The sequence below is a fragment of the Camellia sinensis genome, chromosome 13 (genome assembly GCF_055761805.1).
Source record: "Camellia sinensis isolate YWXY chromosome 13, ASM5576180v1, whole genome shotgun sequence".
In the NCBI taxonomy this organism is placed as follows: domain Eukaryota; kingdom Viridiplantae; phylum Streptophyta; class Magnoliopsida; order Ericales; family Theaceae; genus Camellia; species Camellia sinensis.
Genome location: NC_138973.1, coordinates 31,441,090 through 31,454,369, shown reverse-complemented (window position 1 = coordinate 31,454,369; position 13,280 = coordinate 31,441,090). Strand labels below are relative to the sequence as shown.

The 13,280-nt window shown below is 33.2% G+C and overlaps 1 protein-coding gene across 1 annotated transcript; it reads right to left on the bottom strand.

Moving 5' to 3' along the window:
* Positions 1 to 1,000: 1,000 nt before the first annotated feature.
* Positions 1,001 to 8,177, bottom strand: LOC145805280 (protein NLP6-like). The gene is made up of 7 exons (XM_082900392.1): positions 7,997 to 8,177; positions 7,086 to 7,551; positions 5,872 to 5,929; positions 5,775 to 5,826; positions 1,765 to 2,060; positions 1,614 to 1,707; positions 1,001 to 1,494 (listed from the first exon to the last, which is right to left on the bottom strand). Exons 1-7 carry the CDS (start codon positions 8,175 to 8,177, stop codon positions 1,001 to 1,003), a joined length of 1,641 nt encoding a protein of 546 aa, XP_082756518.1.
* Positions 8,178 to 13,280: the final 5,103 nt, after the last annotated feature.

The window sequence follows — 13,280 nt, the reverse complement described above, 5'->3', positions numbered from 1 at the left end:
CTCGCTCGAGCGAAGAACTTCTCGCTCGAGCGAAGGATCAAAATTCTGGGCAGCAACCCTTTGCTCCCAAGCCCAACCAACCTGCTACAAACTTGCCCATTGCATCCCCCAACTCAAAAATAGGAAAATAAAGGACGGTAACAATCTTAATACAATGGCAGGGGCTACGGAACCTAAGTCAGGATACAATAAACAAATGGAAAAGACCGGGGTCGCTATAAGAAAGGTGGCACTTTTGTGTGTGAGCTTCACTAAATTTTGTTGGAGAATTATTTTGAAAATTATGTGTGTTTTATTAAGTAGAAGAAATGTAAATAAGAAAAAATATTTTAGCCCCTTTAGTCTAGTGGACGGAAGTCATATTGTAACTTGATTTAAAACATAAGAGGTTGATTGTCTTTAAATAAAAGTGAAGGGATTAAAGTAAAATTGTTTATAAAACCAGATAAAACAATCCGAAATTGAGAGAATTTTAGACAGAGAGTGTAGATTTAAACTTGTTGTAGGATCACTCCATGAATACATTTTGGTCTTAGATTTTAAATTGTAGATAATTGTGTTTTGGGAATGTAGAGCTACTGTTTCATGAGAATGTAAGAGTGCTAAACGTAATTTAGACTACGCTAAGTGAGAATGTAAGAGTGCTAAATGTAATTTAGACTACACTGAATTCTAATGACTAGAATAAAATTTAGTCATTTGCAAATGTCACTTCAGTTGTATTTGAATATTGAATTTTTAACTTTTGTTTCTTTTACTTTTTCTTTTTTCCCAAATTTAAGATTAAAACAATACCATGCCCTAAGATTAAGAATTTTTTACAATCTAACTGACAAATTTGAATCATATTATACAATCAATTAATTAAACAACAAGCAGTACATAAAATTCATACAAACTTGTAACAAGCATACAAGATACAAACCTCGAATTGTCTTTTAAATGTAAACTAGAGAATTCCACATGCAGCTAAAATGATAGATGGATATTAAGTACGGATTTAAGATGGGCAATTAGTAATTGGCTGAATCAACATTTTGAATTTATTCCTCCCTTGTGATATTGAATTGCAAATGTAATTTTGCAAGTCCTCATCGCAAGCTATTAAAATCCAATCATTGTCCTCATCTTGATACTTGACACGATAAGTTCCACCCTGTAGGTTTAGCCTTTTTGCCACTTGTTGTTGAAACTCTACCATTCCTGATGACACATGGAGCTGAAATTTAATAAAATCTCCATATTTTGCCTTTACGGTCGCAATACTTGTGTCTTGCGCTGCTGTAAAATGTGGCTTTGTGTGAGAAGCAGTAGCCATGTCTTGCATATGAGGTGGATCAAAAATTGGAGGCTGACCAGATTCTAGGATTTGTTCCTGAACACCACCTTGGACAAGTTTATTGGAAAGCAATTGGTTATCCTTACTTCTCTTGCAAGGTGACCACCGGGTGATATTATATTCTCTGCAAGCACGCTTCACTATGGATCGGCTAACTGCAAACCGAAAAATCCAAATTCAAATAAGAACAATACAGTGTTTACCACTACCAAAAGTATATGACATTTCCCAAAGATGTAGATAGGAATGGTTTTTCCCAAGTATGTAAGCTTACCACCAAGGCTTTCTGCAACATCTTTAAGTTTCATTCCAAAATGTTGCTGGAGATCGTCCAAGCTAATTGGAATTCCAGCTTTTCTTTGTAGCCTCTAGGGCGAGTTAATTATAAGTTTTTGCTGTGAGGAAATAACAACAATGCTGTTTACTTGTGTGTTACTAACAACATTGTTTCCAATGTCTATAGCATCCACTTCTAGTAATTGTTGATTGAATAAATCTAGCCACACCATCTCTTCTCCATTCTCCATCCTATTTGGAGTTCTTACAGTTTGGGGTATTTGATTAGAATAAAGTTTATCATCCCCTGAAAAATCAAGAACTTCAATAGATAACCCTTCTCCTAGTTCTTCTCCAGAAGCAGCCTTAAAACTTTTACAATGCTGCTTCATTGTTGTCAATAACGGAACCAAAGCAATCCTCGGATCTCTACCTTCAGTGTAGTCTGGGGGCAATAAATATTATAGCATGTAAACATTGTCTTCAATATAACTACTCCACAAGCAAATTGCAAAAGAACCCGTAAATCCATACTTGCATGCAAAGTGTGCCAAAGGGTACTCAGTTATGCTAAATTGAGTAACATCTTTGCAAAAGACCAAATTTTGGGACAAAACTGCTCTCCCAACAACCCCTGCCCTTTTTGTAGGCAATGTTCAGCACATGAATCTAAAAAGTCAAGCTTCTATCTCCCTCCACAATAGGTTCTATCATTTGTGAACACAGCATTGTAAAGCCTACACAAGGCCCAAGTCTGAGCCAAAGGTAGACAATGAGTGCTACACACCACTTTCACCATCTTTTTGATTTCTTGAAGAGTTTCACCCTTGTCCTGATAATAGTTCACAAATACATATTTGTTAGCCCAGAATCCTTACAATATCTAATGAACAAAACAATACAAGATTGGTGTCACACCCCAATTTTAATTACTCGGAAACATTACCAAAGCCTTAAAATTAGGTCCATTTTTTTTTTTAAACATCCATTACCCTTGAGTAATAGAAATACAATGATACATGTTTTCTCTCTCTCAATGAACATTACAATGATAACAATACATGCCAATCTCCTACTGTGAAGCTACAAATGAATAAAATACAAATACATGATCCATCACATCTACAATGAAATTACATATAAAAGACACATGGACTTCTTAACTCTTCAATCAAAGAATCCAAACTTTCTTCCTGTAAAAAGGTAAAACAACAAGGGGTGAGCACCAATGCCCAGTAGGAATCTCGTAGTTCTAAATCAATAACTAACACACAGATAGAAATAATCATGCATGCAGGGTGATACCATATAGTAGGGTGACATTTCATAATTTCAAAATATCATAAGGTACCTTTTTCTCAAAAACTATTTAAACACTTTTAAGAAAAACCTTCAGCCATTAAAAATCATCCCTTAACTTTAGAAAACCATAGATCCTTGTGAGACAACCATATTTAAGAAACAACATCATTTAAAGGTTATTAACCAATTCCCAAAATATTTCTCATTTAATTTCCATTTTTAATGTTCCTCTTTTTCTTTCATTTTTCCTTTCTACTCATTATATTTATTTAGAACTCTATAACTTCAAGTTCAAGTTCCCTTTTTGATTCACTAACAATTCTCCTATACTCAATTCACACCGTTATTTACACTCAAATTTCATTTCAAGGTAACACAAGATCAACAAACCCCTTTCAATTCAGTCTCTTATTTATCAACAGAACAATACTCATAATTTACCTTTATTGTCACAACTAATTCATTAAGTTCATCATCACCAATCCATTATCCAATTACCACTTCAATTTCCATTCTCTCAATTAATTTCATATCAAATACCAGATCCAATCACAACTCATCTCCATGAGTCACATGCTTTACCGGTTACAAATCGGAAGGAATGCGGAACCTCACGCTTTTCCAGTCACAAGTCAGAAGGAATGCAGAACCTCACGCTTTACTGGCCACAAGCCGGAAGGAACGCGGAACCTCACGCTTTACCGGTCACCAGCTGGAAGGAACGCGGAACCTCAACATACCACACGCTTTACCGAGCGCTACTCCAGAAGGAAGACGGAACCTATCTCAAGCGCCACACTTTGCCGGCTCAAATACGGCGGGAAACGGACCCCAAGATAACATCACAATCCATCATTACAATTAGTGGACAATGCCAACACATCTTCCATTATTTCCGTAACACATTAATTCAATATACATCCACCATATATTAAAATTGCATTCACAAAACAAGTACAAATATGTTCCACGACCTTCTTCATTATCCATTAAATCATTCATTGTTTTGTCAGACAAAAATATAACAACACATCCATAGGGGCAAAGACTCATCTTTAAAGTGTTCACAATTCTTAGGTTCAAACTATTTTTTTACTTTTCCATATTATCATCAAGTCTTCAAATTCAATTTTTTAAACACATTGATTATCAATTACTACCCACGGTTATAAATTAAATCTCCAACATTTAATTTTCTTTGATACAACTCCTTCATAAGTAGAGTTATATTTCATCGTCATATTTCAACTCCTTCATATAACATCGTCATATTTCACAATCTCCCATTTATCATTATTCGCACTCATCTTAACCCAACATAGACTTAATTTCATAAATTTAATGTTGATTGAAGTATCCTCATTTTCCAAAATAAAACTTCATAACTAGAGTTAAATATAAAGTTGGACTTTTAGTTTTGAGGTATAAAATCACTTTCTAATTATACAATAAAATTCTTAAATCTTCACTTCATCATCTTATCACAAATTCCATATCATCTTTCAACTCCCCCCCGCGGGTACCAACACAACACCACCCAACACAACTCATCTCAAACTCAACATGACCCAACACAACACAACTCAAACTCAACACACCCAACACAACTCAACTCAATACAATTCAACATGATCCAAACACAATTCATCATAGTCCAACACAATTCGGTTCAACATTATTCAACGCAACTCAACACAATCAACACTATTCAACATAATTCAAGGGGAACTCTTAAACCTTTATTTCATCATTTCACCCCAAGGCTCATGTCATCCATATCATTAATAAATCATTTCCTCAATCTTCATTTCACATTATAGCACAATTTACAATATCCATAACAAAGATTCAATCGCTAATTTTTAACATAATTTTCAAACACCTCCAAAATCCAATTAAACTTGTATATATATTATTCGACCTACCAATTTCATGATTCTACTTTCAATTTGGGCAAAATCATTGTTTATCATCATGAATCAACTTAGGGTTTTCAAGAAAATCAAGAATTTCAAGAAAAATTCAAACTTCTTAAACCACTACTCTTTATTCCAATCTTCCCATTGATTAAACACCTAAGGTTCATAATCCACCTTATTAACCCAATAATTGAACCCCCAACACTTCAAACCCTAAACCCCCAAAAATCATGATGTACACTATATGCTCAAAAATGTGGGTTTTATATGTATATACTCAAAATACCACAAATCTATCTATTTATGGAAGTATTGAAGGAGAACTAGGACCCCTACCTCAAGAATCAAGCAAAGGAGCAAAGCTTTGATGAGATTCTTCCACAAATCCGAACTTCAATCGGTTGAAAAGTATGATCTTCAAGCCTTCTTCATTTCTTTGTAAGAGATCTTAGCCAATCTTTAGGGAAATGGAAGGTATTTGTGGTCAAAACCCTAGGGTTTTCGGGCCTAGGGTGAGAGGGATGAAGAAGGAAAAGGAAAATGCAAAGAATGAGCTAAAAATCACATTTTTAAGCTGCTGAATTCGCGCAGTCCGCTCGAGCGACTCTTTTACCGCTCGAGCGAACATGCTTCCAGCACAGATTCCAAAACTTCAAACGGGCATAACTCTCTCATCCGGACTCTGTTCTAGGTCGTTCTTGTGTCCAAATTGAAGCCTTAGAAATAAGCTTTCCAATGGTTCTAGCCTCACATCCAAATTCAAAGTGTGGAAAAACTGGTCAAAAATTCAAACTCAAATTTGGGGCTTTTTATCTAATCTTATCTAAATACCTTGTTAAGGCTTCAATCAAGGTTCCAAACATTACCCAAGGGTCCTCAATTATAATATTTAAAGTTCACTAGCCAACCCATCAATATCAAGAGTCCGACAACCATACAAGTTTTAAGGTAACGAGCACCACTATACATCAATCCAATGTGAATTAAAATCTGAGTCATTACAATTGGACATTTCAATTACAGTTTGTCACTTACTTTCCTATCATCCGAATGCATACATTTTGAAACTGTCAGACCATGATCCTGCAGGTCCCTGAAATGATATAATTGAAGAATGTTGATAGATTTAAACTAAAAGATATTTCCAAGAATCAAATATTATCACTTATAAGTAGTCTTTTATGACAATTGCCTTTTACATTATTAGCTAAAAATAATTAAAATGAATTATAAATTTATTTGGTACAACTTTTGATAATTTGTGAAAAAAATTTGAATCTGTTTGATTAAATAAATTGTCACATAACTTTTTTTCTAGTAATTAGGACAAAAGAAATGAGACTCTTTTTGCCAAACTTATTCAAGGTTCCCCCCCCCCCTTTCTTTCTTGGGGCCAAATAAACTGTATAAATCAAATAAGTTATAATTTAAAAGTATAACCAAACATTATTAGTCAAGCTTTTTTAAGTAAATAAGTTGATTTATAAATAATAATACGAACACATTGTCTACAGTAAATGAAAAAATCAGCACAGTTGAGGCTATTAAACCGACCAACTTAGGTTGCTCCAAGGTATTATATAATTGTCCAAAATCAGCTTCGTTGTTTTGGATAGGTGCACCTTACCCTGGCATGGAGTATTTCAATTGGTCCAACACTTTGAGTAGAAATCTTTATTGCCTAGTAAATGGGGCTACTATAAACAACTAGATAAATTCTACTCACCTCCCTTGAGAGGTGAAAAAATAAAATAGTAATTCTTATATTTTTGTTATAATTACATTAATTTTCCTTACATTAATGATAAGGTTAACTGAGCTAACAATAACACATATTTTTTGTTGGCCCTTGTGCATCATAATGAAATTATCAATTTTCTTCACGAGAGATCAATATAATTTACTCAAATGATTAATGTCAATGATATGATATCAGAATAAAAAGCTCACTACGTGCATAAGAATTGTTGTCAAACTCCATGTTAAATGGTTTACACAATGAAATTAATGAAAGGGTAAGATTAACAAACCATTAAAAAGATTGGCCAGCAAAATGGAACCAACTAGTAAAATAATTTGAGCTCCAGTAACTAAAGAAATAAGAAAAAGAAAAAAAAAAACCCATCATTGAAAATTAAAATTAACAATCATTGGATAGGCATAAAAAATAAATAAACAAATAAACAAAAGAAAAGAAGAGAACGTAAAAATGAGACTGATTATTCCAATTAGGGAGTTAGGGGACAAACCTCAATATACGTTTATAATGGCAAATCTCCAAATATCTGGTTGTTATTTCAGTTGTCGACACCATCTCAATTACACCAATACAGCACCGTGTAGAAGATTCAAACAATGGTACAGCCAGAGATGGCTTAATATTGAAACTGACAGCACGATCGTGTTGTGGATACTCATTGCAAGAGTAATACTGCACATTTGGAGTAGACTCCAGCTGTTGATGGCGGAACACACAGCCAAGGAGGCCAAGATGTTCCTCACTCACTCCATCCACATCAAATTCATAATCCAAAGACATCAACCTATACGAACAAAGTCCATCACGAATCTCGTTAAAACCAAAAGGTTGGTGTCGAGTTGTAAGAAAACGCTTGCCCTCAATTTCTATGACTTTCCAAAAGTGCAAAAGAAATTGGTAACTCCGCCAGAAAGTTAATATACGTTTACAGCAGGATTTTGTCTTCTCCATAAACTCTGGAATAGGAGGAGCAATCAAGGTTCCATTGATTATCTTTGTATGATTTTGCAAATTTCCAAGCCAAAAAAAGGAAAAAAAGAAAAAATACAAGTCAAAGTAAGAATAAGGTAAGCAACAAGAAAAGAAAGTGAGAATCTACTAAATCTAAACATATAAAAAATTTGTTAACATAGCTACTACCACTTAAGCACAGGTTAGAAAGGCTATATATTACCGTTTTGTTTTGTGTCACCTATTTGATATTTTCCCTATATTTTAACACTGACAACGGGAGTTGGGATTTTCTCAGAGATAAAACTAACCAAAATTAAATTAAATTTTTTAATAAAAAAAAAGAAAACGAAAATTAATAGTAAGTGTTTCAATAAGACACTAGTTAAATAAAGAATAACTGGAGTGAAAGCCAACCAGTAAGCAATATGAGATGAGAGACAAACTAACCGGATAAGGGAGGCAGAGGAGGATGTTCGCAACTCCAAAAAACCCAGCCGATGTCATAGTCTCCGCGCTGGTAGAGCAGCTGGTGGTTCTTCACATATGATTTGAAATTGTCAGGAAAATCACGAATCATATCATCATCCGTAAGATTTGCTGTCCGGAGGGAATGTTCATTCTCGACCATCGATTATCTACAGCGCTCTCTCTCTCTCTCTCTCTCTCTCTCTCTCTCTCTCTGTGTGTGCTGTGTACTTCCTAACACCAGCAGCAACAAAAGTGTTCCTTTTATATATGCCTAGTTGCCTCATTAAAATATATATATATATATAATATAATATAATAATAATAGTAGTAGTAAAATAATAAAATTAAAAGTGTAGGTGGAAGGAAACTGAACAGAAAAAAGTCAAGTGATAAAAAAGAAGAAAAAAAAAGCTACGTAAATAGAAAAAACAAATGAAAGGAAAATTATATTTGAGATGTATACCATGTGTACTTTTAATTATGATTTTTATATTTTTTTTTTGTTATAATTTATTATTTTATTAATTATGACATATTATGATTTTGATTGTGATATTATTTTTTGATTATGATTCTAAAATTATTTAGTTATATCTCATGTGATATTTAATTATAACTCAATTTTTTTTTAGTTATGATTCTCACGGTATTGAGTTATGTCATTTTTAATTTACAAATAACATAATTTACACATGATACCATAGCAATACCCCCTTTTTTTTATATAGTAAAGGTGTATATATCACAACCTTTCCCAAATTGGACATATTCTTTTTAAAATTACACAAACTAAATAGAGAGTAGTATTAGACAAACTAAGGTTAATTTGGGAATTAAACATTTTAATTAAAAATTTATTAAAAAAGTAAAAAAAAATTATATACAAAAATCAAAAATGCATTTCCATTCTTTGTACTTATTAAATTTTTTTGTAAAAAATTAAAAAATTATTCGCAGTCACTTTAAACTTTTTCAAGTCATGTTTTAGCAAAAAACAAGTCGCTAAAAAGACACTTTCTCAACAAATCTTAAAATTTTTTATTGCTGACACTTATCACATTATTAAAATAAGTTATGCTTGAGGTAGCTCAAGCTCTTCGCAGCTTTCGCTCATGGTTTTTTATTGCTCATGGTTTGGCTAGACTAGCTATTCTTTTCTCATCGCCATGAGTTTGGATAGAGGATATTCCTCCCTCTCTTCATCCGTTGGTGTTGCAAGATATTGCTGGAATTTTATAATTTGACTTTCAAGCTTTCTCCACACTACAACAAAATTGAATTTTTACAGCTTGCAATGCATGCCGTAAAAACTCTTTCACAGCATGCACACAAATGTCGTTACATGACATGCTGTGGAAAGTTCAGCGTCATTTACGACATGCAGGTAAAGTTGTAAAAAGTAATAAATTAAACATTAATGACATACTTGGTATGTCGTATATAATTTTTTACGACATTTTTTACATGCCATAAATCATTATATTTTTCATGGCATAATTATGCAGGCCGTAGAAGATTATTTTTAATATATTTATAACATACTTTGTATGCCGTATAGAATCTTTTACGACATTTTTTTGCATGCCATAAATCATTACACTTTCACAGCATAATTTTACATGCCGTAAAAAGTTTTTTTTAATATATTTATGGCATACTTTGTATGCCGTATATAATCTTTTACGACATTTTCTTACATGCCATAAATTATTACACTTTTCACGGCATAATTTTGCATGTCGTAGAAAGTTATTTTTAATATATATACACACACACAACAACATAACCTTGCCTAGTCGTATGCACATCCAAACAAAGATAGTAGCTTATAAAGTGCGGCAACTTGTGAACAAACCAAGCAGAAGCTTATAAACTTAAAGCCCTAAATCTCCAAGGCATTATCATTTTTTCGTAACACTGTTAGAAATATTTCAATAAATTTGGCTCTTAACCAAGTTAGCTAGACTCATGCAATGAAAAATGTAAGCATTTTCACTTCCATCATCTAATCTAACCTACATACAGAAACATCTCTAACATAATCCATGTGGCAGATCAAATAGAAAAGAAATGTAGTGAACTTCCCTACTTGACAGCAACAGAAAATTAAGTACATAAATGTGGAAAATAAAACCAAACCTTGCTCAAAAGGGCACCTAGCTAGATCCCCAAAATACTGAGACAGAGATCAGATTGTTTTCTTGTTCATTTGGATCATATTTTCTCAAAAGCAACCCTTTAAATAAGGAAATTTGAAAGAAACAAACACATAACCCTATTTATATGTGCCAAAGAAGTATAGAGATAGTATCAGAGAGGGAAAAGTACAGAGGACACAAGATCAAGTACAGCTAAAAGCTATAGCACAGTTCTCAATGCTCAAAAAGTAATAACAATAATAAGATCAGAAGAACAGTTGAAACTGCATTTGGCTCTAGATGGGGGCTGAACTTCCATATAGCTCTGCATTTTGACGATTTGTAATTCTTTTCCTCATATTTATTGTCATTTACTATTACCACTACTAGTTATGTTTATTTAATTTTCAATGAATAGAGTACTAAAATTGGTTAAAGGATTGTTCTACCAAACCATGCTATTTTAATAACAGATCTTTCAAACTCAAACTCAAGCAATTTGGAATTTGTTTTCCAAACTCAAAAGGCACACAGAAATCTTGGTGCATATTAGGTTAATGCTATCTGGCATTACATACCCCATCATATACATAGATGAAGCATGCTTTATGGCATGACATATCACATTAATTTCTGTACATAAAAAAGGTTCCCATCGTATACATTCTGCTCACTGAAAGTCTATTAATTGTTTTCACCCAAATCTCATCCTAGGCCTAGCCCATAGGAAAGACTTAACTTCTTTGATATTGAGTGATAAGTATGTAGGAGTTGAATTGGAGTGCAACTACTCTACATTTATAGTTCCCGGGTAGAACTTTGTACCCATTATCTTTGATCTTTGATCTTTGAAAATGGAACACATACAGTAAACATATTTTAACAAAGTCCTCCAGTGAGAACCCATCATAAGCATCAGCACTTCAAATATTGCATTATTATTACACATCAACATAGAACTCAAAAATGTTAATATTCATACATATATGTGTGTGTATAGGCACAAAAGAGGGGAACAAATGAGAATTAAGTTACCAACACTAAACAAATAGTCGATTTAATCAAACTTCTATAAAATCTCTAACTTCTATATAAACAAATAAATAATCACCTACAAAAATCAAGGAGGTCTCAAATGCATGCTATATGAAAGCAAGTAAAACCAGTTTGGGAACTTGAATAAACATTGAGCAATGGTGGTACAAATAAAAAGCTTGATGTTATAATTATCTCTCTCTGTAATTTGCTGCAGGAGCTACTAGTTTTGAGCTTGCATATCATCACATGCCTGACCAATAGTCTGAAGAGAGACAACTGATAATCTCAGGCCTTATTTAAAATTACATGAAGAGAAACAATACCAATAACCTTAGGCCTACTTCACAAACACATTGATGACAAAATGCTCTCCCGTGTAACAGAGCAGGAACCTAACCTCTAATTCAAATATGTAGGCTTCATTTTCCTCATGTTTGGATTTCAGGGTATCTGAAAGCCCAAACTTTTCCCTGAAATAGCATAGATAAAAAAATGTCTTCAAGTTTCTTATATATATATATATATATATATATATATCATGCTGGAGAGAACAAAACAAAACCAAAATAAAAATAAAGGATTGCAATCATGTGCAGCACCCATATAAAATGAACTAAACAATGCCAATGCTCAGCATCCATATGAACTTAAGTTAGTACCAAAAGGGTAATATAGATGAAACAATTGACATATCAAACTGTACCATAAAATAACTGAACATGAGAGATGGCCTCAACGCCAATTGATATTTTAACCTGCAATTCCAGAGTTTGCTCATCAAGAGAGGATTTCAAGGTCTGAACATGAGCCCACGCCTTGTATTCAGAATCCCTAGCTTCAATGACATCCCTACAGTTGCAAAATTGAAATATAAGCAACCTACGTACATGTATTGAATTCAGAAAACCAACATTGAAAACCTAAGCAAGAATACACCAGGTATGGTGGAGCTAGGATCCCACTTCACTTGTATTAACAACAACCAGCTTTCATAGATATATAAAACAAACAATCAATCAGGTAAAGAAAAGGAGATTTATTCAATCCCCCTATATTTATATCCTACATTCCCAAAAAAAATATTTAAAAAAATGCTCATAATTTGAAATGTTAAAATTCTGAGTTTTTTTTTTTTAAACACAAAAAATTAAATTGAGAAAAAGGAAAAAGGAAAAATGGCAGAGAGAAAAGAAAAGGATCAAAAGGCAACAGCACTTGTCTTTGTGACAGCATAACTTCTGCTTCTAGGATACACCAACAACTCCTTCCTAACATTAACACCGTTGTAATTATTATCCCCAAACTCACAAGCCCTCTCTTCATCAATCCTCTCCATCCCAACACTACAGCTCCTTGGCACCACTCCCGTCGTCGTGGACCGCCTCATCTATGTAATTATAAGATTTCATGTGCTCATAGAAAATTCTTACAAGCAAAGGGTGACATGAGCAGACTCTTTTTGGTTCATAATAATTTAATAAAATTGAGTAGGATTGGATTATTAGCTGCATAAAAAATTTATCACATGATGCATTGATGCTTGTTGAGACAGACTTGTTTGTGTTTGACCTTCTTATTAACTAATAGATAGCAATTATAAGAGTAACTAGTACTTCAAGCACACACTTCATCCCCTAATTTGCAAACTTATATTAATGAATTTTTTATAGTCAGTCCAATAATTTTCAAGAAATTACATTAATTTTCTTTACAATAAATCTGTGTACAATGATTCTTCACAACAAAGTCAAGACATATACAAGTCCCTACGGATTGATTCTATCCCATTCCCACCTAGTTCTTCAACATATTGTTTCCATCATCCTCACCATGAACTCTTCAACAACTTCTATCAAGTTCTGCAGATTTTCATCAGATAATTTTTCTGTGAACCTCTGCAAAATTCTTGGAATTTCAGGACTGTTAGGTTTTATTCTTGGCAATCCTGTTTAACAAAACTCCTTTCAGTTGTATTTATTTTCGCACTTTTTATTTCAGTGAGACTATGAGTGTTTAGATGCGAATCCAACCCGAATTGTGCTTTTCAGAGAAGTTTGTGATGCTAATGTTTTCAAGATTGCCACTTC